The 24781-nt window shown below is 49.8% G+C and overlaps 1 protein-coding gene across 4 annotated transcripts in view; it reads left to right on the top strand.

The window, feature by feature from the left end:
* Positions 1-22639, top strand: part of LOC147106565 (high choriolytic enzyme 1-like) — a 392254-nt gene extending 369615 nt beyond the window's left edge. For all 4 annotated transcript variants that reach the window (XM_086007518.1, XM_086007519.1, XM_086007516.1 and 1 more), the window contains one exon: positions 21709-22639. In XM_086007518.1, coding sequence (XP_085863644.1) covers positions 21709-21791 — 83 coding nt within the window. In that variant the 3' untranslated portion in view covers positions 21792-22639. The remainder of the gene's footprint in view (positions 1-21708) is intronic.
* The last annotated feature ends 2142 nt before the right edge of the window (positions 22640-24781 follow it).

The raw sequence follows: 24781 nt of genomic DNA, 5'->3' as shown, positions 1-24781 counted from the left end.
AGATCCCGCAATAGGCCATACGTTCTAAGCGCCCATTAAGTTTAGCAATATCGATGCCTTTTTCTCCTCCGCTATTTCGTTTGCCTCGAAATATACCTCGACTCTTTCCACATAAGTGGTCCAGTCCTCTATTGTATTATCAAAAGCAGTGATACAGCCAGTCTTCGGCATCTTGCAAATCTAAAATGGCGCCTCCCGCGCTTTGCCTTCTTCCCCGATTTAACAAAATGGCACCTCCCGCGCTTTGCCATCTTCCCCGCTGATTAAGATGGCGCCTCCCGCGCTTTGCCTTCTTCCCCGCTGTTGTTAGCGCTGCTTTCCACGGTTTCTTGCGTGTTTAATATTTTTTTTAAAAATTATTTTCCCGTCGTGGAACAACCCTGTGGGACTCTTGCCTCCCTCTTTGCGGGTCTATACGTAGCCCGGCTTCGTAGCACCGGCCGCGTCCTGTGTGCTCCACCCTCTCTCTCTCTTCTTCCCGACAACGCTGCTCGGCCCCGTTGCAAACCACCCGCTCGAGTTCGCGACCGCCGCAGCCCAGGAAGGATCAGTGCACTACTTGCCACCAGCCCGATTAGCTGAAGCACCATCGACAGGAACCAGGCCCCGCATCCGACAGCTTCTCCAGCAATCTTCAACTCTGCAACACAGGGCGGATGCCCACGGTCGACGCCCGTTTCTACTGCCTCTTACTTTCTTTTCTTTCTGGCCTCGACCTTTGCTCACTTCGCTGTAGGAATGGATCCCAGGAGGTGGTGCAGTCTGTAGGTAGGTTCGTATCTGCTCGTCGCCAGTATTACGTCCGTGAATGATTGAGACACGGACAGCAGGAGTGGAACAAAATAAGTCTTTACTGATGGAAGTCAATAGTGAAACTGAAACAACAGAGGCTCACTAGCGCCTTTTATACAGGGGTGGTCACTGCCGGTACTGCAGTCTGAGACCAGTTATTCTCTTAAAGGTACATACACAACAGTGTTCCCATGCGCCTGCTGCCCTTGTCCTTCTAGGTGAAAGAGGTCGCGGGTTTGGGAGGTGCTGTCGAAGAAGACTTGGCGAGTTGCTGCAGTGCATCTTGTAGATGGTACACACTGCAGCCATGGTACACCGGTGGTGGAGAGAGTGAATGTTTAAGGTGGTGGATGGGGTGCCAATCAAGCGGGCTGCTTTGTCCTGGATGATGTCAAGCTTCTTGAGTGTTGTTGGAGCTGCACTCATCCAGGCAATTGGAGAGTATTCAATTACACTCCTTACTTGTGCCTTGTAGATGGTGGAAAGGCCTTGGGGGGTCAGGAGGTGAGACACTCGCTGCAGAATATTTAGTCTCTGACCTGCTCTTGTTGCCACAGTATTGATGTGGCTGGTCCAGTTAAGTTTCTGGTCAATGGTGACCCCCCCGGATGTTGATGGTGGGGGATTCGGCGATGGTAATGCCGTGTAATGTCAAGGGGCGGTGGTTGGACTCTCGCTTGTTGGAGATAGTCATTGCCTGGCACTTGTGTGGCGTGAATGTTACCTGCCACTTATCAGCCCAAGCCTGAACGTCGTCCAAGTCTTGTTGCATGGGGGCATGGACTGCTTCATTATCTGAGGAATTGTGAATGGCACTGAACACTGTGCCGTCATCAGCGAACATCCCCATTTCTGACCTTATGTTGGAGGGAAGGTCTTTGATGAAGCAGCTGAAGATGGTTGGGCCTAGGACACTGTCCTAAGGAACTCCTGCAGCGATATCCTGGGGCTGTGATGATTAATCTTCAACCACCACAACCATCTTCCTTTGTGCTAGGTATGGCTCCAGCCAGTGGAGAGTTTTCCTCCCGATTCCCATTGACTTCAGTTTTACTAGGGCTCCTTGATGCTACACTCGGTCAAATGTTGCCTTGATGTCTAGGGCAGTCAGTCTCACTTCACCTCTGGAATTCAGCTCCTTTGTCCATGTTTGGACCAAGGTTGTAATGAAGTCGGGAGCTGAGTGGTCTTGGCGGAACCCAAACTGGGCATCAATGAGCAGGTTATTGTTGAGTAAGTGCCGCATGATAGCACTGTCGACGACACCATCCATCACTTTGCTGATGATTGAGAGTAGACTGATGGGGCGGTAATTGGCCAGATTGGAGCTTTTTGTGGACAGGACATACCTGGGCAGTTTTGCACATTGTCGGATAGATGCCAGTGTTGTAGCTGTACTGGAACAGCTTGGCTAGAGGCATGGCTAGTTCTGGAGCACAAGTCCTCAGCACAATAGCCGGGATGTTGCCAGGGCTCATAGCCTTTGCTGTATCCAGTGCGCTCAGCCGTTTCTTGATATCACCAGTGAATCGAATTGGCTAAAGTCTGGCTTCTGTGATGGTGGGGACCTCAGGAGTAGGCCAATATGAATCATCCACTCGGCACTTCTGGCTGAAGATGGTTGCAAACGCTTCAGCCTTGTCTTTTGCACTCACGTGCTGGGCTCCACCAACAGTGAGGATAGGGGTATTCATGGAGCCTCCTCCTCCCATTAGTTGTTTAATGGTCCACCACCATTCACGACTTGACCACTCGTGTGAGATCATTAAACTTCTTCCTGCACTGCATCCAGGTCCTCGGGGGCACAATGCTTGCTTTGACAGCGACTACTATCTGCTCCCATTCCCTTCTTAGCATCTGTCTTGAGGGTCTCCTGGCCCCCTGTGGATACAGGACATCTCCTGTGCCCCTCCGGCATCAGGGCCTCGAGTGCTGCATCCAAAAATCTGGGAGCCCTCTGCCATGTTGTACCATTTTCATCCTTCCTGCAGGTCACACCTCCCCTTTAAGAAATGCGGGCTGGCTTTAAGAACTGCAGGCTAGCTTTAATTGGTGGTAGCCTCACACAAACTTGGTCCCCTGGCTGAGCGTGTACTCATGTGGTAAACCACTGTTTGTATTCCTGTTTGTCCTGTTTGTATTCCACTGTGTACATGCCTGGACATGCCTCGGCTGACTCCTCCCACAGGTCCTAGTATAAAGGTGACTGCTCCCCAGCCCTTAGTATCATGGACCGGTCGACCACGCGAGGCAGACCTCCATTCTGTTGTTAATAAAAGCCTTTAGTTACTCTTCTAACTCTCAGTCTTTTATGAGTAATTGATAGCGCATCAATTTTATTAACAACATTTTTATAATGGAGAAGATCCTCACACCAGCATGCCTGGACTTAGATCATCGGGAGGCGGACTCATCCACCAAGTTTACTCACTGGCTTAAGTGTTTCGAAAAATTCCTGACCGCCTCCGAAGCAATCAAATCGGACGAGGACAAACTGGATGTCCTGACCTCCAAAGTGAACCACCGAGTGTACTCGGTCATCCAAGACGCGACCTCGTACGCGGACGCTATCAAGCTCCTCAAGGACCAGTACACGCGCCCAGTGAACGAAGTGTACGCCAGGCACCTCCTGGGGAGTCGTAAACAACAACCTGGGGAATCGACCGTGGAATACCTTCAGGCACTGTCTGTGCTTGGCCGGGCCTGTGGTTGTAAGGATGTAAAGGCCGCCGTGTACACAGAGGAACTTATCCGGGACGCTTTTGTAGCGGGCCACAGATCCAATTACACCCGACAGCGACTGTTGGAGCAGAGTAACCTCGACCTCAACAAGGCCTCTGAACTCGCACTATCGTTGGATGCAGCCTACCAGGGCATGGATGCCTACTCCTCTGCACCGTGGACGCCGCGGAGAATGACAGCCTGGGACACGGTAGGACCGCCTCATAGCGCCGTGCCACCCCAGCCACACCCCAACAACGGCCCAACTACCGTAGCAGTGTCCCAAGGCCAGACAGCAGTGCCCCAAGGCCAGAAATGCTACTTCTGTGGCCAGGCAAAACACCCCAGAGCGCGCTGCCCGGCGAAAAAGGCGATCTGCTCGGGCTGCGGGAAGAAGGGACACTACGCTAGCGTCTGCAGGGCCAAAGCCACCCCGAACCCCAGCAGCGCCGCGTGTGGGCCATGCGGGCCGCCATCTTGGACCTCCCCGGCCATGTGCGAATCACCGGTACAGCAGCCATTTTGGACGCCTCCAGCCACATGGGGATCATGGACGCCGCCATCTTGGACGACAGCCGGGACGCAGCAGGCCCCCGACACCGCCTCATCTGATACCCGCAGCGACACACCGACCCCTACGCTGGCATCCGTTACACTGGACCAAGCGAGACCGCACCAACTGGCCAGTTCCACAATGGACATTAAGGTAAATGGTCACGATACAATCTGCCTTTTTGACTCTGGGAGCACGGAGAGCTTCATCCACCCCGACACGGTGCGGCGTTGCTCTCTCCCAGTCCTGCCTGCGCAACAGCGGATTTCTATGGCCTCCGAGTCCCAGTCGGCGGACATCGGCGGCTACTGCGTGGTGACACTCGTAGTAGACGGGACCGTGTACGATCATTTTAAACTTCTGGTCCTGCCTGACCTCTGCGCTGCCGTCCTGCTGGGGTTAGATTTTCAGTGCCACCTTAAAAGTGTTACGATGGCGTACGGTGGACCCCTACCCCCACTCACAGTCCGCAGCCAGCAGCTTCCAAACTGCCCGCCGCGCACCAGGTGCAACCTCTCCACACTCAGAGTCACCCCCCCCCAACTGTTTGCTAACCTCACCCCCGACTGTAAGCCCATCGCCACAAAGAGCAGGCGATACAGTGCCGGGGACAGGGTTTTCATTAAAACCGAAGTGGAGCAGCTCCTGAAAGAAGGGATTATTGAGGGCAGCACCAGCCCCTGGCGAGCCCAGGTTGTGGTCGTTAAGACCGGCGAGAAGCAGCGCCTGGTCATCGACTACAGCCAGACAATAAATCGCTACACCCTGCTGGACGCCTACCCACTCCCCCGTATAGCTGATATGGTCAACCAGATCGCGCAGTACCGCGTCTTCTCGACCATTGACCTGAAATCAGCGTACCACCAGCTCCCCATCCGCCCTGAGGACCGCCAGTACACTGCCTTTGAGGCAAACGGCCGCCTCTATCACTTCCTTAGGGTTCCCTTTGGCGTCACCAACGGGGTCTCCGTCTTCCAAAGGGAGATGGACCGGATGGTAGATCAAAATGCGTTGCAGGCCACTTTCCCATATCTGGACAATGTGACCATCTGCGGCCGTGACTTGCAGGACCATGACGCAAACCTCGAAAAATTCCTCCGCACCGCCCAACTCCTAAACCTGACATATAACAAGGAGAAGTGCATATTCCGCACAAACCGCCTCGCCATCCTTGGCTGTGTTGTGGAACACGGAGTCATCGGCCCCGACCCCGACCGGATGCGTCCCCTTATGGAACTTCCACTGCCCCACTGCCTCAAGGCCCTGAAGAGGTGCCTAGGGTTTTTCTCCTATTACGCCCAGTGGGTCCCCTACTATGCGGACAAGGCCCGTCTGCTGATCAAGTCCACCTCTTTTCCCTTGACGGCAGAGGCCCGCTTAGCCTTCCACCGTATCAAGGAGGACATTGCCAAAGCCACCATGCACGCAGTGGACGAATCCATCCCCTTCCAGGTGGAAAGCGACGCGTCTGACTTTGCCCTGGCCGCTACCCTCAATCAGGCGGGGAGACCCGTGGCCTTCTTTTCACGAACCCTCCAAGGCCCGGAGACCAGACACTCTGCTGTTGAGAAGGAGGCCCAGGTGATTGTGGAGGCTGTGCGTCATTGGAGGCACTACCTGGCCGGAAAACGATTTACCCTGCTCACTGACCAGCGTTCAGTTGCTTTTATGTTTAACAACAAGCAGAGGGGCAAAATCAAAAATGACAAGATCTTGAGGTGGAGAATCGAACTTTCCACCTACAACTACGAGATCTTGTACCGGCCCGGGAAGCTAAATGAACCCCCGGATGCGCTATCGCGTGGCACCTGCGCCAGCGCGCAGATCGATAGACTGCGGGCCCTCCACAATGACCTCTGCCACCCGGGGGTCACCAGGTTCTTCCACTTCATCAAGGCCCGCAACCTGCCTTACTCTATTGAGGAGGTCAGGACCATGACCAGGAACTGCCAAGTCTGCGCTGAGTGCAAACCGCACTTTTATAGACCAGACAGGGCCCACCTGATAAAAGCCACTCGCCCCTTCGAGCGCCTGAGCGTCGATTTTAAAGGGCCTCTCCCCTCCTCCGACCGCAATGTGTACTTCCTCAATATTATTGATGAGTACTCCCGTTTCCCGTTCGCCTTCCCCTGCCCGGACATGACCAGTGCCACGGTCATTAAATGTCTGAACAACCTCTTCACCCTGTTCGGCTTCCCCAGCTATATCCATAGCGACCGGGGCTCATCGTTTATGAGCGACGAACTCCGTCAGTACCTGCTAACTAGGGGTATTGCCACAAGCAGGACCACCAGTTACAACCCCCGGGGGAACGGACAGGTGGAAAGAGAAAATGCGACAGTTTGGAAGGCCGTCCTGCTAGCCTTAAAGTCTAGGGGCCTTCCAACCTCCCGCTGGCAGGATGTGCTCCCCGATGCGCTCCACTCTATTCGGTCACTGCTGTGCACTGCCACTAACGCCACCCCTCATGAGAAAATGTTTGTCTTCCCAAGGAAGTCCACATCGGGGACATCGCTACCGCCATGGCTGACGTCCCCAGGGCCGGTCCTACTGAGAAGACACGTGAGGACCCATAAAACGGACCAACTGGTCGAGAGGGTCGACCTCCTCCACGCCAACCCCCAGTATGCTTACATCGCATACCCGGACGGGCGGGAGGACACAGTCTCCATAAGAGACCTTGCACCCTCGGGGGCCGCAGTAACCCACTACCCACTACCACCCCCCCCCACGATCCGATATCCAGCCCCAGCAGACGGCAGGCCTGGGCCCCGCGACCCGCTCGACATCTACGAGGACGACACGCCTGTGCCACAGCCTACGCTGGACTCGACGCCGGAAACTTCACTACCCCTGCCGTCGCCACGCAGATCACAGCAGCAGACAAGACCTCCGGAGAGACTCCAATACACTAACTTTTAATACACTTCACCCCGCCGGACTCAATTTTAAACAAGGGGTGAATGTGGTAAACCACTGTTTGTATTCCTGTTTGTCCTGTTTGTATTCCACTGTGTACATGCCTGGACATGCCTCGGCTGACTCCTCCCACAGGTCCTAGTATAAAGGTGACTGCTCCCCAGCCCTTAGTATCATGGACCGGTCGACCACGCGAGGCAGACCTCCATTCTGTTGTTAATAAAAGCCTTTAGTTACTCTTCTAACTCTCAGTCTTTTATGAGTAATTGATAGCGCATCAACGCAACAGTACGTTTAGCACTAGGCTACACACCACTATCATAATTAGCAAACAACACAAAGTTTGCGTGTTACCTGCATTATATTGAACGGGCATGGGTTAATCGCACATAGTGATCCATGCAGCCATTTTCGGGCCTTATTTAATTTTTAGCCCAAGGAGCGATAGGGACAGGAAAGCTATTCCTCAATGTTTATTTTTTTTAGGTTTTGTGCAGATGTGTCATTTTAATTTGATTACTGCTTGTTGGAAATAGTCTATCTTTATTTGTGTATGATACTGAGGTTGAATTTAAGTTGTAGGCGGACAATGGGTTGTGTGCACCTGCTGCCTGCTATTTGGTAACACCATGAGCCGAGCCACTTTGATGCCCAGTCCTCGGTTGCATGCAGCCAGGATCTGGTTGTAAAGAGCGGGAAATCATCTGATTCCTACATGGAGCTGGCCGATAGTTGGAGACTAGGTGGGAAGCAATCTGGCGGAGAAGCCTTTCACGGACTGGCAGCAGGCCAATGTATTTTTGTGTGGCGAGGAGGAGCATTCCATCAGAACTAAAGATTGTTAACTAAAACTGGAACATTTATCACCTGCGACTTATTATATTGTCATTCCTTTGGAAGTGGCTGAGCAAACAAAATGTTAACATTCTTCACACCATGGCAGATGGTTTGTAACTGGCAACTTCCCCACCACAATAGTCCAATGCTTTTGACAGCTGCAAGTAATCAAAAATTACAGGGCTGACAAAATGCAGCATTTTGAACATGCTGCCCAGTTATAAACTCATTTATAGACAGAAACTTTTTCTGATTCGTGTATTTATTGCTGATGTACCATTTAATGAAAGAAAGAACATCCATTTGAGACCCCTGCTACTGAAACCTATCTAAATCTAAAGACAGAGGGGGGAACATTCTTGGCCGCCACGAGAGTTAACGGCTGCTGAAAATGGACGAAGTGCTATCAGAGAAAAATTTGCGCTGGGGGGGTAAAGATTTTTAGCCCAGCGCTAACTTACTATGTAATGCCCTCCTGGCGGTGTCAGTGAAGGCATGGAAGTCAAAGTTCCTGTCCTGAAGTGGTGTTCCAGCTTCTAACAGCCTCTGGAAGTGAGGCTATGGAGTTTGCTAGGAGTTATGGGTAACTAAAAGGGTAATGAATTAAAAGGCCTTCAGAACTAATAAAAATTAAAATGAAGTGAAAAAATGCAGTTTTCAGTCCTTACTACCTTTTAACAAAAAATTAACATTAAAAGGAAGTCCCAAATGAAGCTTAATTCCCTTCCAACCTCAAAATATAGGAAATGTGCTTCAGCACTAACATAAATGGCTCAGCAAGCCAGGGAAGGGGCACCCAGGGTCTCGCACGCAGCACTCCAGCTTTGTGCAGGGGGTCAACATTGCAAGAAAGGTATCTACCCACGGGGGCCAGGAGACCCTCCAGAAAGATTGATGTGGGACCACATCATCGAGGCCAGCAGTGTCGCCCTCCCCACCTGGCTGCAGCGCCCAAAGAAACTTCATAACCTCAGACCACTGGTCAAGGTCAGTGAATGAATCTTTAATAGCCGTCTCCTACCAACTGCACCACTAGCCTCAATGCACGACTGCCCCCATCCCCACCAATCACCTACCAACGATCTGTACCAAACACGAGACACACCTCCCACTCCTTGCTTTACCTCACCCCATTGGAGGAGACGGTGCTGGTCATTCTTTCCAGGGGCATGGCTGAGCCCTTGGCCAGCGGTGGGGCTGAAAGGATACAAGATGCTGGTATGCACATACGTCATCCTCTTTTTGGCATGCACCTCTTGTTTTCCGGCCCCACCACAACTTCACCCTTGTGACTTCCTCATTTCACACACCCAAGAAATGCAGCCTGCCCAGCCAGTAGTTGGCCAAGAAGAGGGAGAGGAGAGTGAAGAAGAAACACCATCACTTCATTTGACACTCTCAGCCACAAGCTCCTCAAGGTGTGAGGCGAGAGTGACTGCCCTTGACATCAAGTCAGCATTTGACCAAGTGTGGCATCAAGGAGCCCGAGTAAAACTGAAGTCAATGGGAATCGGGGGGGAAACTCTCCACTGGCTGGAGTCATACCTAGCACAAAGGAAGATGGTTGTGGCGGTTGAAGGTCAATCATCATAGCCCCAGCACATCGCTGCAGGAGTTCCTCAGGGGAGTGTCCTAGGCCCAACCACCTTCAGCTGCTTCATCAATGACCTTCCCTCCAACATAAGGTCAGAAATGGGGATGTTCGCTGATGACTGCACAGCGTTCAGTGCCATGCACAACTCCTCAGATAATGAAGCAGTCCATGCCCGCATGCAACAAGACCTGGATGACATTCAGGCTTGGGCTGATAAGTGGCAGGTAACATTCACGCCAAAGAAGTGCCAGGCAATAACTATCTCCAACAAGCGAGAGTCTAACCACCTCCCCTTGACATTCAACGGTATTACCATCGCCGAATCCCCCACCATCAACATCCTGGAGTCACCATTGACAAGAAACTTAACTGGATCAGCCGCATAAATACTGTGGCAACAAGAGCAGGTCAGAGGCTAGGTATTCTGCGGCGAGTGTCTCACCTCCTGACTCCACCATTTACAAGGCACAAGTAAGAAGTGTGATGGAATACTCTCCACTTGCCTGGATGAGTGCAGCTCCAACAACACTCAAGAAGCTTGACACCATCCAGGACAAAGCAGCACACTTGATTGGCACCCCATCCACTACCTTAAACAATCACTCCCTCCACCACCGGCATACCGTGGCTGCACTGTGTACCATCTACAAGATGCACTGCAGCAACTCGCCAAGGCTTCTTCGGCAGCACCTCCCAAACCCGCAACCTCTTCCACCTAGAAGGACAAGGGCAGCAGGCGCATGGGAACACCACCACCTCCAAGTTCCCCTCCAAGTCACACACCATCCTGACTTAGAAGTATATCGCCGATCCTTCATCGTCGCTGGGTCAAAATCCTTGAACTCCCTACTTAACAGCAGTGTGGGAGTACCTTCACCACACGGACTGCAGCGGTTCAAGAATGCAGCTCACCACCACCTTCTCAAGTGCAATTAGGGATGGGCAATAAATGCTGGCTTTGCCAGCAACGCCCACATCCCATAAACGAATTTTTTTAAAAGTTGACCAGCAAGGCCATTTGCAGTGTCCCTCACTGAAATTCAGCAGCCTTCCACCAGCCATGCTGCAGCTACTGGACTAGCACTGCATGACATCAGTAGGATAGGCAAAGGCACACACAAGACAGTCACTAAAAGAATGCATAAGGGTGATGAGACGATTTCTTGATGTCATATTGGATGTATAGATGTATAAAGTTGGTTTGGAAAGTTTGCTTTGTGGTGGCTTTTATTTCAGCATTGTGGCCAAGAGGACGTTGTGATGGTCAGTAACAGAGGGAAGGTATGGTGTGGGACTAATGTTGAAAGGGGAATTGGGGTTGTGGTCACTGGTACCACAAGTGGATGATTCCATTCCGGATATCTCGACCAGAAAATTGCTGTGTGGGTTGAATCCTTCCTTCTGCTTCCTCCTCTTCTGTTTCCTCCTCTTCGGCTTCCTTCTCTTCGGCTTCCTTCTCTTCTGTTTCCTCCTCTTCGGCTTCTTCCTCGTCTGTGTCTTCCTCTTCCCTCTGTGAGCGAATGTTGTAAATCTGAAATGACAGCATAAAATGCTGGAAATACTCAGTAGGTCAGGCACTCTGTTTCTCTCTCCACGGATGTTGCCTGACCTGCTGAGTATTTGCAGCTTTTTCTGTCCTCTCAGAAGCCATCGCTTACCATCTGAGGCCTTGCAAGCATACAGCAGTACCCCCTACATACTTAAAAAACGTTTAACATCTATTGCAGCAAGCCACTACTTCAGTAAAATCAAAAAAAAGCATTCCAAAAGCTTAAATGCAAACTTACCTGAAGAGATGCTGACAGCGCCTTTGTGAGTCTGCTTGCATGCTATGTTTACATGGCGAGCTTAGGACCCAGTGCTGAACTCAGCTGTTGCACACCGACTGACGTCACCACTCCCTCATTTTACTTTGCAGGGCAATGCATCTTACCGGCAGCGCTTCCAGGTCTAGGAAAATGGAGGGCGCCGCGGGACCCGCCAGCAGCTGGCGAAAGAGCAGTGGCCATCTTCTTTTCGCTATTTTTTGACGATAACGGGTGGCGTAAAGCCCCTGAATTTTTAACCCAGAAATTCCTATTTTTATCACAGAGACATTAGTCATGTGACTTTTCCTGTTTTCACAGTACACCAACGAGGTATCAGTTAATTTATCCCCACCTCTCTCCTCACCACCTATTGTTTTGTTTTGTTTCCACTTTTACTTCTCTTTGTATGCATTCAAGTTTTCACACATTGCTGACAATATCCATGTTTTGTTTCACAAATTTATTATATGAACATATGAAAAGACGGGCAGAAAAATCAGGCTGGTCTATCGAGCCTGTCATAATCAAAGCATTGTGACTGCCAACGACCCTCCCACTAATCTGGCAGAGGAAAAACAACAGCTAAAAAAAACTTAAGACTAATTTAGGGAAAACTCTTCTCTTACTCCCAAGGCAATCAAAACAAGTTCCAAATTGTGTGAAACCCGTCCACATGCAGTTAAATGCAAAATGGAGGTTAAAAAAGAGGCTTCCAGCCTCATTACAATATTTAAATTGACATACCGCCCCCAGGGAGTGGGTTGGTTTCCCACCCCGTCCCGCCTCAGTTAAAACTGGAAGTGGGCTGGTTGGAGGCGGGATCAGGTCGGGAACCCCATTTTTAACAATTTAACTGCCCCACACTCCAAACCCATCCTTTTTTAAGTGAAACTTCTGACCATGAACTGAGTATTTCCAGCATTTTCTGTCTTTTCAGAGGCCTTCCTTTACCAACCGAAGCCTTGCAAGCATCCAACAGTATTCCCTGCACACTTTAAAAGATTGTAACATCTATTGCACCAAACCACTACTTCAATAAAATATTAAAAACAAGTCCAAAAGCTTAAATCCGAACTTACCTGAAAGATGTGTGTGTCCCTTTAAGAAGCACCGACAGCGTGTCTGCAGGGCTGCTCCACACATGCTTTTCTGCGCGTGCTTAGGAGCTGGCAGAAAACTCAGCGAAAGGGTTGAAGTTTGCAAACGTGGCGTCAAGTCGGCATTGTACGCCAACTGACCTCACGCTCTGCTGATTTACATTTCTGGGGCCAGCGCTATGCCCCTTACAAAATGGCGAACACCAAATCCCGCGGCAGATGCGGGCTGAATTAAGGCAGCTGCATTTTTTTTTTTAAATGGCCTTAACAGCCAGCGCAAACAGTGCAAATTTCTACACCCATATATCTACATTAGAAGCTATCTGCCAGTTGAGGGCCCATTCTCCTGTTGCATTTAGCTCAGATTATTGTCTTATTTTCTCATCAAGGGTCCTGACATTAGCACAAATCTTTGTGTCGGCCACAAACTTGCTGACAGTAACCACAAAATCTTCATCTAAATCATTAATATAGATTGTGTAGAGTAGTGGTCCCAACACAGATCTTTACAGGACTCCACTGGTAACCGTGTCCACACATAATTACTTCTATTAATAACAAACCTCTACCTTAATGCCCTCTTGAGCCATGTTATTTTGTTTGGTAGATTTGATTATTTTAATACACTACTAACTGATTCAACACAATGGAATCTTGTTTGGGGTTCAAGCACTCCATTAGATACAGCAGAGCATTCAGCTTTGCTGATGGGCATAAAAATATTTCTCATATCTGCTGTTGAAACACATACGAACTCATGTCTAATCTGCCTCTGGTTCTTGCTGCATATCAGTGTACCAGCCCTAGTAACTTCAGGTCATTCTTTAAGATAAAACAAAAAGACAGACACATAGGGGGTGATTTTATCAATGGAGACGTGATGAAGGCGGGAAAGCTGCTTGTCGGATTTTAGTCCCGCCTCCATCGACATCTGGCCAACCCACACTATTTTCCCTTGATTGGCCTTGTTAAGCCTGCCCAGCGGGCTTAGCCGGCCAATTAAGGGAAAGCCAGTGACATGACATCAGTGTCAAGATTTTTTGACAGATGAATTGTCATCGTTTGACAGCTCTGTGAAGCTGTCAAACACTGACAATCTGTCTTCTAAGTTGAGACCTTGGACACAGGCTCACTTAGAAAGCTTTCCTAAGCAGAAGGCAGCGGCTATTCTGCTTTCTCTGCCAGTGAGATGAGGCAGCTCCGCAGCCTAAAGGGATGAAGCCTGGAGGAAGAAGCAAAGGTAAGCAATCTTATTAAAACACTTTAGACTCACTTCACACACTTACCTCTCCACACTTGCAGTCATCACTCACCTGCACACATTTCGGCCCCTCCGACACCAGCAGACCCACGGCTCGCCTCGCTGACCCTGGCGAGGTTCGGAGCCGTTGGGAAGCCCACACTTTAGGGTTCAAAATAGGGATTAGCCAAAAAATTGCATGTTAACCACCTGTTAACAGGCAGTTAATTGGCACTAATCCCCTTCCCACCTCGAGGAGACGGGACCCGGCGCGGGTCGGATAACGCCTCCTGAGAAGATGGCACAGAGGCGGGATGGGTACTCGCTCCCAGATTCTGCCATTTTCCCGGCAGTCCCGCCTCCCCAGGGCTGGGAAAATCGCACCCTTCAATTCAGCACCAGTAGGTTATGGTGTGGTCAAGTGCCTAATTGCCACTAGCCAATCCTAAACCGCCAAAGATAGCAAAGGTCTGTAAAAGACCATTTTACACTCAGCCTGATTTTCATTTCCATTGTCTTCAATGGAAGAAAATTAGGCGGCGTGTAAAACAGGTTGCCGACGCAATACTGACAATTTTGCACTACCACAAAATGTGTACTGGGCTTCCAAGACTTTTTTAGATATCACTGAAGCCTTTGCTATCTTGGTAAGCCAATGATTGTGGAAGTTAAATAAAAATCTAAGAAGACCACACCTGAAAGTTGGTAATTCAACATTGCTTATCATTAGAAACCAGTTTTATACCAAATACTACATTTTCATTGCTTGATGTGATCAAGATGCAGCAGAACATTTTTTGAACTAAGGAAACATATTTAAAGACCTTTCAATAAGACAAGATGAGTCACCTCATGTTCTGCCAGCAGAGTGGAAAAGTAACCAATTTCCTCTGTAAATTTATACGTCACTTATATGGAAGTGATTACTCAATCTGACGTGGCACTGTAAACACTTTCAACTGACTCAAAACTGATGGCCGGAAAACACTTTTCAGAGGGAAGGGGGAAATGTTGATGAGCGGAAACATGAAAGCGGCCAGCAGTCAATTTGTTGGCAGCAGCAGCAGCACCATCATGGTAGACCCAAAAGGGCCAGAGATAGCCAGGACCTCAGCAGTAGCAGAGACTGGGAACTTGATGGGTGGGGATTTATTCTTGGGTTGCAGGTGAGTCGTCAGATTGGTGGGAATGTGGTGCAATAGATGCTTCAAACAACTTATTTGCTGGGACACAGCAGGAGGCCAGTTGGATAGCAGGGAGAGGCAGCAGCAAGTGGGAAGAATGAGCTAAACAGAGGTAACAGAATTAAGGTTAGCAATAGCAAGCTTAACTGTTACAGACATATGTGACAGACAGGTAAGATAGAAGTAGCATGACAAAAAGTTTGCCGGGATGTTCCAGGAAGTAAGTGTTACATTTTAGGGAATGTGAAATATAAAGACTTTTGGGGGTAAGAATTCAGTTGCTTAGCACCTCTGGTGGGCGCTAATGGGGTGCTAGGAAGTTAGCACCCGAGCGCGGCGATGTTAGCGCCACTCACGAAATTGACCAGACATTTTGCGGTGGCATTAAACACTACCGCCACGATCTGCACCCGCAGATCGTGACGTCAGTCAAGCGTGCAATGCCCCAGTAGCGCCCCGGATTGGATATTGAGCCACGCCCCCTACCTTTCTGCCTGCTGCTAGCAATGACAGGTAGAGGGGAACGTTTTGCAGTTGGGAAGGAGCTGGGGGAGCGCTATTTAAAGGTGGCCGCTTCCTGCCTTTTCTTTTTTTGCACCACGCATTCTGAGAGGGAGAGAGACTTCTGGAGAGATTCAACGCTGTGTGAAGAAGTTTTGGGTCCTGAGCAGCAGTTTGCAGGTTCATTTTGATTTGACCTTCATTCCAGCGATTTAGAAGAGACTACGAGGGCTGCACTGAATCGGGGCGTCGTCTTGCACCTGCAGAATTGGAGGCAGCAGAGACGCAGAAAGAAAGTGGCAAACATGGCCAGAGGGAGGAGGGCCAACAGGCCTCTGCACAGGAGACCTTACCCTCCAAGGGTATTCAAGGAGCAGTTCTCATACCTTCATTTGTCGGAGGAGCAGTGTTTCCGCAGGCTGCGCTTCAGCAAGGAGGTGGTCACTGAGCTCTGCCACCTGCTGCAACCAGATCTACAGCCTCAACTGAGGACCAGGACGTCTCTGTCGGTGGCAGTGAAGGTCACAGTGGCTCTGAATTTTTATGCCAGTGGCTCCTTTCAAGCCTCTACTGGGGACATCGCCAATATCTCCCAGTTCGCTGTCCATTGTTGTATCCGGGAGGTGAAAAATGCCCTGTATAAAAGGAGATGTCAGTACATCTCTTTCCCCATGGCCAAACAGCATGAACGCGCATGTGGCTTTGCTAGGAAAGCGGGCTTCCCCATGGTGCAGGGTGCCATTAACTGCATGCATGTGGCATTGCGGGCACCGCATGAAAATGCAGAGGTATTCGGAAACCGCAAGGGCTACCACTCCTTAAATGTGTAGTTGGTCTGTGACCACACACAGCTCATACTCGCCGTCAATGCCCGCTATCCTGGCAGCAGCCATGATGCTTTCATCCTACGCCAGACTGGTGTGCCAGACCTTTTCCAGGCACCGCATCACCCAAGTGGATGGCTCCTCGGGGACAAGGGTTATAAACTCTGCACCTGGCTGATGACACCGCTCCGTAACCCCAACAGTTCTGCTGAGCTGCGGTATAATGAGAGCTATATCGCCACCAGGAATATAATTGAGCAGACGATCGGCATGCTGAAGCAACGGTTCTGCTGTCTGGACCACTCAGGAGGAGCCCTGCAGTACTCTCCTGAGTGAGTCTCCCTGTTCACAGTTGCGTGCTGCAAGCTTCATAACCTGGCAATCCTTAGGAACCAGCCAATGCCACCAGGGATAGGTGCACCACCTGAGGAGGAGGAGGATCAGCAGCAGCACCAACGTGGGAGCAAGGCGCACAATGTTGCCAGTGCAAGGTCCATTTGTGAATGGCTGATAAGAAGCCGCTTCTAGGCCCCTACTCAGAAGATGGCTTCTGGCATGGAGAACAACGTCATGGAAAGTAACCCGCACCCCCTATTGCCGGCCAAAGCTGGAATGATTCCAAATACCAAAAATGTAAATTTTGAATACAAATAACAAACTCTGTGGGCTGGATTTTGTCATGGGGGGGGGGGTCAGGTGGTCGGCGGGTCATGACCCCGCCTCCGATGTGAGGCGGGATAATTGAGCGATTTTCCCCTAATTGGCACTTGATTTCCAGCGTGTAGGAACCCCTGGCCCAATGAGTATTTTGCTGAAACTCGCCTCTGATGACGTCATCTATGCAGCTGCATTTAAGGCCTGCAAGCAGCCTTGGTTCTTTTCCTGTCTTACAACTTTTGCATTATACCTCTGAGGGATTAGTGCTCCAACCATGTCAAGCAGCAGACCAAAGTGTGCACCCCAATTCGATGAGAACTCCCTCCAAGCTCTGGTGGAGGGAGCAAGAGCGAATAAGGAAGTGCTGTTTCCTTCTTCAGGGAGGAAAAAGCCTCCCCAACAGACCAAAGCTGTGTGGCTGCAAGTGGCACAGGAGGTGAATGACATATCAGTGTGCAGCAATACCTGGCTGCAGTGCCGAAAGAGGTTTCATGACCTTCTCCGCTCAGGAAAAGTGAGTATTCCATCCATATGACCCTCAATCTGATCCCCATCGCCTCTCATCACCAGCTCTCTGCTTTGTGTACCTCCTCCACATCCCACTTGACCCTTACATGCCTGGACCCTTACCATTCCCTCTCTCTGTTTGTTCACATACACTTAACTATTCGACTATGCAGCCCTCACACTCCCTATCACTGTGATGCAATGACAACAACTTACAGCACACAGGGAGGGCCCTTGGTATTGGCACCTCACTCCATCTTTGTGTCTTAAGCATCTATGCTATGGATTCTCTACACTCACTCCTTCATTCTCATTCAAACTCCACTTGTGTCCCTCATTGCAGGAAAAGAGAGCCCACAATAAGAGAGAGAGGGCGAGGAGTGATGGTCAGCTATTGAGCAGAGAAACCAGACCTTCATGGAAGGCCTCTGGAGTAGGACTTCCAGTGCAGAAACGGGTCCTCTTGTCCCCCCTGAAGTGCAGCAAGGTGCAGTCAAGCCACTTGCTAGCTCTGAAGTGGGGCTGACCCATGAGAGGGATGTTGGTGGCAGAGAACAAGGAAGTGGGGGCTCCTCTCCAAGCACTCACACGACCATGCCACTGCAGAGCCCCACCAGAGTCCTCACCCAACTGAGATTGGCATCTCAGCCCCTGCACAGCCGCAGGAGCAGCAGACTGCTGCCGAGCCCTCACAGGCTCACAACCCCATAGGACGCATACCAAAGGTGTCGAGGCAGGAGCAGCAAGAAAGTGAGCAAGGGGCCTCCACATCTGCTGAAGCCACAGGGGAAGCACCATGTAGGAGCACACGTAAGAGGAAGATAAAGCAAAAGTAGTCACTTGGGTGTTCTGTTGTGCTTATTTTTGAAAAGCCATCCGTGACTTTATCTGATAAAAAAAACTTGATGGCAAACTGTTGAAGTTGTGGGCTGTGTCATTTTGCAAATGGGAATTCCACATTGAGGGCTTAGGGCGACTTGCAATTGTCAGTATGGTGGTCAGAGTGATAGGAATCCGCAGGTTCTTGGCCATTGTCGATGCTCTGGTAAGAAGGTGCGAGGCAAAAGTGTTTGATTGTGCAAGCTAAGCAAATCTGGCCAAGATGAGTGCATCCCGGGCAGCAATGTGCTCGCATGCTGCTGCCGCTGGTTGATGCGCCTCCGCAAGCTGTTCATTGTCACCCTCCTCATCCTCATCTGAGGAGGCTATGCGATGAGCCTCTTGTACCTCAGGCATCTGCAAGCCATGATTCTGTGCCATGTTGCGAAGTGCACAGCAGACCACGACCATTCTGGAGACCCTGGCTGCTGAGTACTGCAGGGCTCCACCTGATCTATCAAGGCATCTGAATCGCATCTTCAGCAAGCTGATGGTTTGCTCGATTATGGATCTGGTGGAAATGTGGCTGGAGTTGTAACGCTCCTCTGCTTCGTTGGATGGCCTCCTCAACGGCGTCATTAGCCACGTCTTCAGGGGATAGCCCTTGTCTCCAAGTAGCCATCCAAAAAGTTGGTCTGGCAGACTGAAGAGCAGAGGCACACTAGACTGGCGCAGGATGAAGGTGTCATGGCAACTGCCAGGGTACTTGGCGCAAACATGCAAAATTTCCTTCTTGTGGTCACACACCAGCCGCATGTTGAGGGAGTGGAAGCCCTTGCGGTTGACAAAATACCTGCATTGTGATGGGGTGCCTTAAGGGCCACATATGTGCAGTCAATGACGCCCTGCACCCTTGGAAAGCCTGCCAGATTAGCAAATCCAACCGCACACGCGGTTACACTTGCTTGATCCTTGGAGAAGTTGATGTAATTGTGCGTGATGGCAAAGAGGGCATCGGTTACCTGCGTGATGTAAGTGTGTGCAGCCGCCTGGGAGATGCCGCTGATATCTGCTGATGATCCCTGGAATGAGCCTGAAGCAAAAAGGTTGAGTGCGGTGGTGACTTTGACGGCCACTGGTAAGGGGTGTCCACCCGCTCCTCTCGGCTCCAGGTCTTGCTGCAGCATTGCGCAGATGTCACCCACTACCTCTCGCGAAAGTCTGAACCTTCTTTGGCACTGCTGCTCAGTCATGTTGAGGTAGCTCATCCTCTGTCTGTAAATCCTGTTTTGGGGGTATCTCCTGCGGCAACGTGCTTCCCTGCGCTGGCATCTTCTGGCCTGTGCAGCTTCAGGTGGGTGAGCAGCAGCTTGGCGCTCCTGTTGTTGCTCCTGCTGTTGGTGCTGCAGTTGTTCCGGGTGCTGCTGCTGCCGCGGCTGGTCTTTGTCTGAATCTGATATCCAGGGGGAAAGGAAATAAATGGTTCCCATGCTTCTGGTATATACTTCAGTTGAGGAAGTGCTCAGTCAAGGTGGGGAGAGGGGTTTCCCAGGAGGTCACACTGGAGATGGATTTGAGCCTCAAAACTCCCACAAGGAGTAGGCCTGCTAAAATTTCTCCCAGACCTGAGAAAACAAAGTTATGCCACCTGCAAATGATCAGTGTTGAAAAATCATTTTTAATGGTGGAGCTGCAGCTGCTAGTAAGCCATCCATTTGTGAGGCTGCCAGGATTAACTGGTGTGTTTCAGAGGAGACATACAGCCCGGGGGAAATGCGTTAAAGTTAGAAAGTCTGATCAAAATGGCATTATAGAGGCAATTAAGTGCTTGTTAAGGGCCTTAAAGGCCTATCCTGCCTCTTGGAGGTGGGATCGAAACGGGGTCTGAAAGGCCGCTTTTGGGAAAATTGATCAGAGGCGGGCTGGAGGCAGGATCTGAGTCGCCTGCCATTTCTTGCAATTTTAACGCCTCACACGCCTCCAAACCCACTCGCCCTCCGGGGAGCTGGCCCCCGAGCTTCCCTACCCGAATGGCGTTGCGGCAACCCGCTGGGTCCTGGAGCTTCGTCCTCATCAGACCCTTCCCCTCCTGCTCCCCTCAAGGGAAGGCGTGGTCCCAGTGTCGGAATGGACTCCTTTGGGAGATGCAGGCGGTGAGGCTCCGACTTCCTCTTCCTCCTCACCTGGGGCGTCGCTGCCACTGGTAATTTGAGGGACAGGCTGGTCAGCTGGTGGTTCACTATCTGACTTGCAGGGAGGTACAAGAGTGGCTTTAGCATCAGGACAGGGGGGCAGTAATGGAGCAAGGACTGGAGACAGTAAGTTGGATTGAAAGTGTAAAAGGCTGGTGTTGTAAGGGACAAGTGGAATGAGAGAGGAGAGAAAGCTGATGAACATACCATTGCTGTCCCCAAGAGGGGTCGACTTCTCCAGTGGCTACGGCACCTATGACCTGGCTGGCAACGATCCTGTGCACGCGCGCCTCCAAATCGGTGAGGGTGTGTAGGTCCGCCAGTCCTCCTCCCGTGTGTTGCTGCTGCCACCTGTTATGAGAGATCTTGGCCTGCAAGAAAAAGGACGGCGTCTGAGTGAATATGCAGCCATGTGCTTGCCTGATGTGCCTCCTGTAGTTGAATAGCCCTTAATGTATGCTGCCATGTGCTTGCCTGATGTGCCTCCCATAGTTGAATGGCCCTTAATGTATGCAGTCATGCTTGCCTGATGTGCCTCCCATAGTTGAATAGCCTTTAATGTTTGCAGCCATGTGCTTGCCTAATGTGCCTTCCATAGTTGAATAGCCCTTAATGTATGCAAGGTGTGGAATATGCATGTATGTTTTATGAGATGGCCATAGGTCTTGGATGAGTGTTGGGCATTTGGGGTTTTTAAACCCTCTGGGCACAGAGTGAAGTTTAGATGGAAGGATGTAGAGGTATTGAAAAGCAGCCACTCACCCTGACCACCCGAGTGAGGTCATTGAACTTCTTACGACATTGGGTGTGGGTCCTCGGCACCAGGCTCCTCGAGGAGACATGCTGAGCCACCTCCCTCCAGACTCTTCTGTATTCGCGGGGCAATGGCCTCCTGCCACTCTGTGGGTAGAGTACTGCCCGTCGCCGCTCCACAGCGCCAACCAGAGTTACCAAGGCCTGGTCGCTGAAGCGTTGAGCTCTTTACCTGGGCCTATCCATTAGTGGTTCCAGCACAATTGCTTTAGAGGTCTCTCCAGGCCGAGATTCAATGCTGCAATGAGCAGGGTGTGGCTGGACAGCAACATGGACCCTCCTCATTAAGAACTGGCTGGCGCCAGTCTGTCTGTGTTCCATTGCTAACTGACATCACCTGCGCTTCGGCAGCGTTCTGAGGTAGTGCCTCGCTCCTCGACATTGGCGTCTTAAGAGAGGTGTGTAACGCCTGATTTAGCGCTCAAATCACCTCCAAGGGCGATAGAGGCCAATTTTGCAGTCGGAGGTAATAATTAGCGGTGGGCGCTAAACTTTGCGCCCGGCCAATAATGGCGCCCCAAACGGGGCGATACCGAATTTCTCCCCCTTGATATGTTAAAATAAATTGAGAAAGTATTATTTAGTTAGGATAATTTAGGTTTAGCGGATCTTTCACAACAATCCTCAAATCTTGTTTTCTGTTTTTCTAGGTGAAGGTTCTATTCAGCGGAGCCAATGCAATGCATTTACATTGGTATTGTGCATGTTATTAATTTCTTCATGGACAATGTAATTTCTGCAGAACAACCAGAAGCTGCTTTTGTTTTTATCTTTTCACATTGATCTCTCCTCCTAGAATCCAAAACGCTTTCAGCAGATTTGTTGTATAGTAGTCGTGTTAAAAGTTTTAAATAGGTTTCATGCCTTTATGCAAACATGATAAAAAATATTTAAGTGAGCTGCTTATTATTAATGCTCCATGTTTTATTACTAATACTTCAAAGCAAAGTCTTGTGTCTAAATGAAAACATGAAAGAGTCTTACAGAGTTGAAAAATGCTGCAGTTAAATAAGGATGATTGTGTTTTTCAGATTGACAGCAGAAATATAGTGATGTGTACTGAATAGGTGCACATCTTATACAATTCCAACTCTGTGAAAAATACATTTAATACTGAGGTATTCAGCCAGATCTGATTATTTGTTCTTTACCTAAATATTTTTTGTATATTTTGAGCTGCAGTGACAGAACCAATCTTAAAGAAGGAGAATATTTTTTAAATGTTAGTACTTCGTTGAAACTGTAATGGTGATAACTTTGTAGATGCTATGCTTGAAGTGCCTACATAGACAATAGCCAAGAAGGAGATGGCTTTGGCTCCAGGTGAACTACGTAATAATTTTCAAGACAATCACACTTAGTTCCAAAGTATTTTCCTTTGACTGGTTTTCTCCTGGATTATAAATTTAAGGTAAGATCAATTCAGCAAGTTTTGTCTTTTTTGAAGAACCAACAAAAATTGTGCTGACTTTGGCTTTGGTTTGTTCACAGCAGTCATGTCTGCTGTTATAGTTCTATAAATAAACATCTCAATAGTTTATCTGTAAACTTCTAGGTTAATAAAATTACTGTAAATGTTAACTTGTTGCCTCATGTTTTGGTGTTTTGAAACATTTATCAGACATTAACCATGTAAACACCATTTGTCCTAATTTATTCTGCATCTTCATACAGGGGATAATCATTTTCAGGGACACTGGCTCTTTAAATTTGCCCATTATCAGCAAAACTAATCTTACCTAGGTCTGCTCATTCCTGCGAGGCAGGAAGCTGGCCTCTTCTGATAATGCAATGTTTCCTGGTTATCATACTTTTATGGTACTCCCAGCATGTTGCACAAATGTGCTGAGAGTACACTAATGTTGGGTACAAGATTTCCTACACCGACTGTTCTTAAAGGGCTGCTGGTCGACTTTAAAATATTCTTTGTTTCCTTGGCAAAACAGGTTTGGTTCACAGTGGCCCATATTCAGTGGCCAGGCTTCAGATATCAAGAAAGACAGCTGTATTTGGTGCCCTCTCTGAGCATGAGACCTACCTCCTGCTCAGGCCCAGGTGCTTCCCCCGCTAAAGAGAAGCACCTAGAAGGCCCAAGATATGAAGATTTGGGAGAGGGAGAATATCTTTACCTGTTGCCACCATGAAACTTTGAGATAGCACTTGGTACCTCCTCAAAATCCCCAGTCTGCTCAATGTCCTGACACAAGTCCCATTACCAACTTTTTGGGGCATCCCTCCATTTGAATGCCAAACTGCTGATATTTGTAAATGTATAAGCATGCTTATTTTCTTATGTTTCACTGTGTCAAGTTGCCATACCATAGTACTGCCCATGTTGGTCATTAAATGGGTCACGTATGAAGCATCAAGTATAGTGCCAGCACTTGGAGGCGGGTTTCGGTTTGGGTGGGTTCAAAACCCGCCTCCACTGTCAGGTGGGAAAAATTTGCGATTTTTCCCTAATTGGCCAGTTACTTTCAGAGGTGTGGGTTCCCCTAGGCCAATTAATCTTTTGGGACTGAAACTCGCCTCTGCTGACGTCACTTATCCAGCTTCATTTAAGGGCTGCTTGCTGCCTTGGTTCATTCAACTGGTTTTTTGTCAATGAGGCACTGGGTATGCTGGTTGAGGGGGCGAGAGCTAGCAGGGAGCTGCTCTTCCCCTCATCTGGGAGGAAGAGGCCTCCCAAAGAAATCAAGACTGTGTGGGTCCAGCTGGCAAGGAATACAACCGCCAGATCAGTGTGCAGCAGAACATGGCTGCAGTGCCGTAAAAGGTTCAATGACCTTGTAAGATCAGGCAAAATGAGTATACCTTCAGCTTGACCCTCTTTCTGCTCCCCTTATCCTCTCATCACCAGCACTCTGCATTGCCAACCTCCTCCTCTACATCCCACTTTACCCTTACAGCCCTTGCACCCTTCACCATCCCTCTCACTCCACAAACCCAATGGGCTGGATTTTATGAATGGAGACGTGTTGGAGGCAGGACTGCTGCTTGCCGGGTTTCAGTCCCGTCTCCATCAGCTTCTGGCCAACCAGCGGGATTTCCCCCGATTGACCTTGCTCAGGCTGCCCGGCAGACTCACAGGCCAATTAAGGGGAAGTCAGTGACAGAGCACGTCAACGTATAACGTGTCATATGTCAAGAATTTTTGAAAGAAGAAATGTCATCGTTTGACAGCTCTGTGAAGCTGTCAAACACTGACATTCTGTGTAGTTTGATGAGCCCTTGTGTTCAGGACTCATCAAACCTTTCTACTTTGCAGAAATCAGCTGGCTGTTGTGTCGGAGGATGCAATAGCCAGTCTGTGATCTCTACAATGGAGATGTCGGGGACACCAGCTCCACAGCGGCTGAAGGCTGTAGGTAGAAACAAAGGTAAGTTAACATTTTCTAACACTTTACACTCACCTCACATACTTACCACTCCACACTAGCACCCATCACTCACCTCTACATTGCACTTTCAGACCCCCGCAGACCTACTCGCCTCCTACAACCTGTTAACAGGCAGTTAATAGGCTTTAATCCTATTGTCACCCGTCCCCAAATTCTGCCACTTTCCTGGCAGTCCCGCCTCCATACCCGCCTCCTCGGGGCTGGTAAAATCCAGCCAATCACTTCACTATTCGACTATGCTGCCCTCACACTCCCTTTCAATGTTATGCAATGACAACAACTAACAACGCACAGGGAGGGCCCTTGGACATGGAACCTCATT

This window comes from Somniosus microcephalus, chromosome 15 (assembly GCF_052327205.1).
Source record: "Somniosus microcephalus isolate GS21.2 chromosome 15, FLI_Smic_1.0, whole genome shotgun sequence".
NCBI lineage: Eukaryota > Metazoa > Chordata > Chondrichthyes > Squaliformes > Somniosidae > Somniosus > Somniosus microcephalus.
Note: the sequence above shows the minus strand (reverse complement) of the source record. Positions and strands in the feature narration are given on the sequence as shown.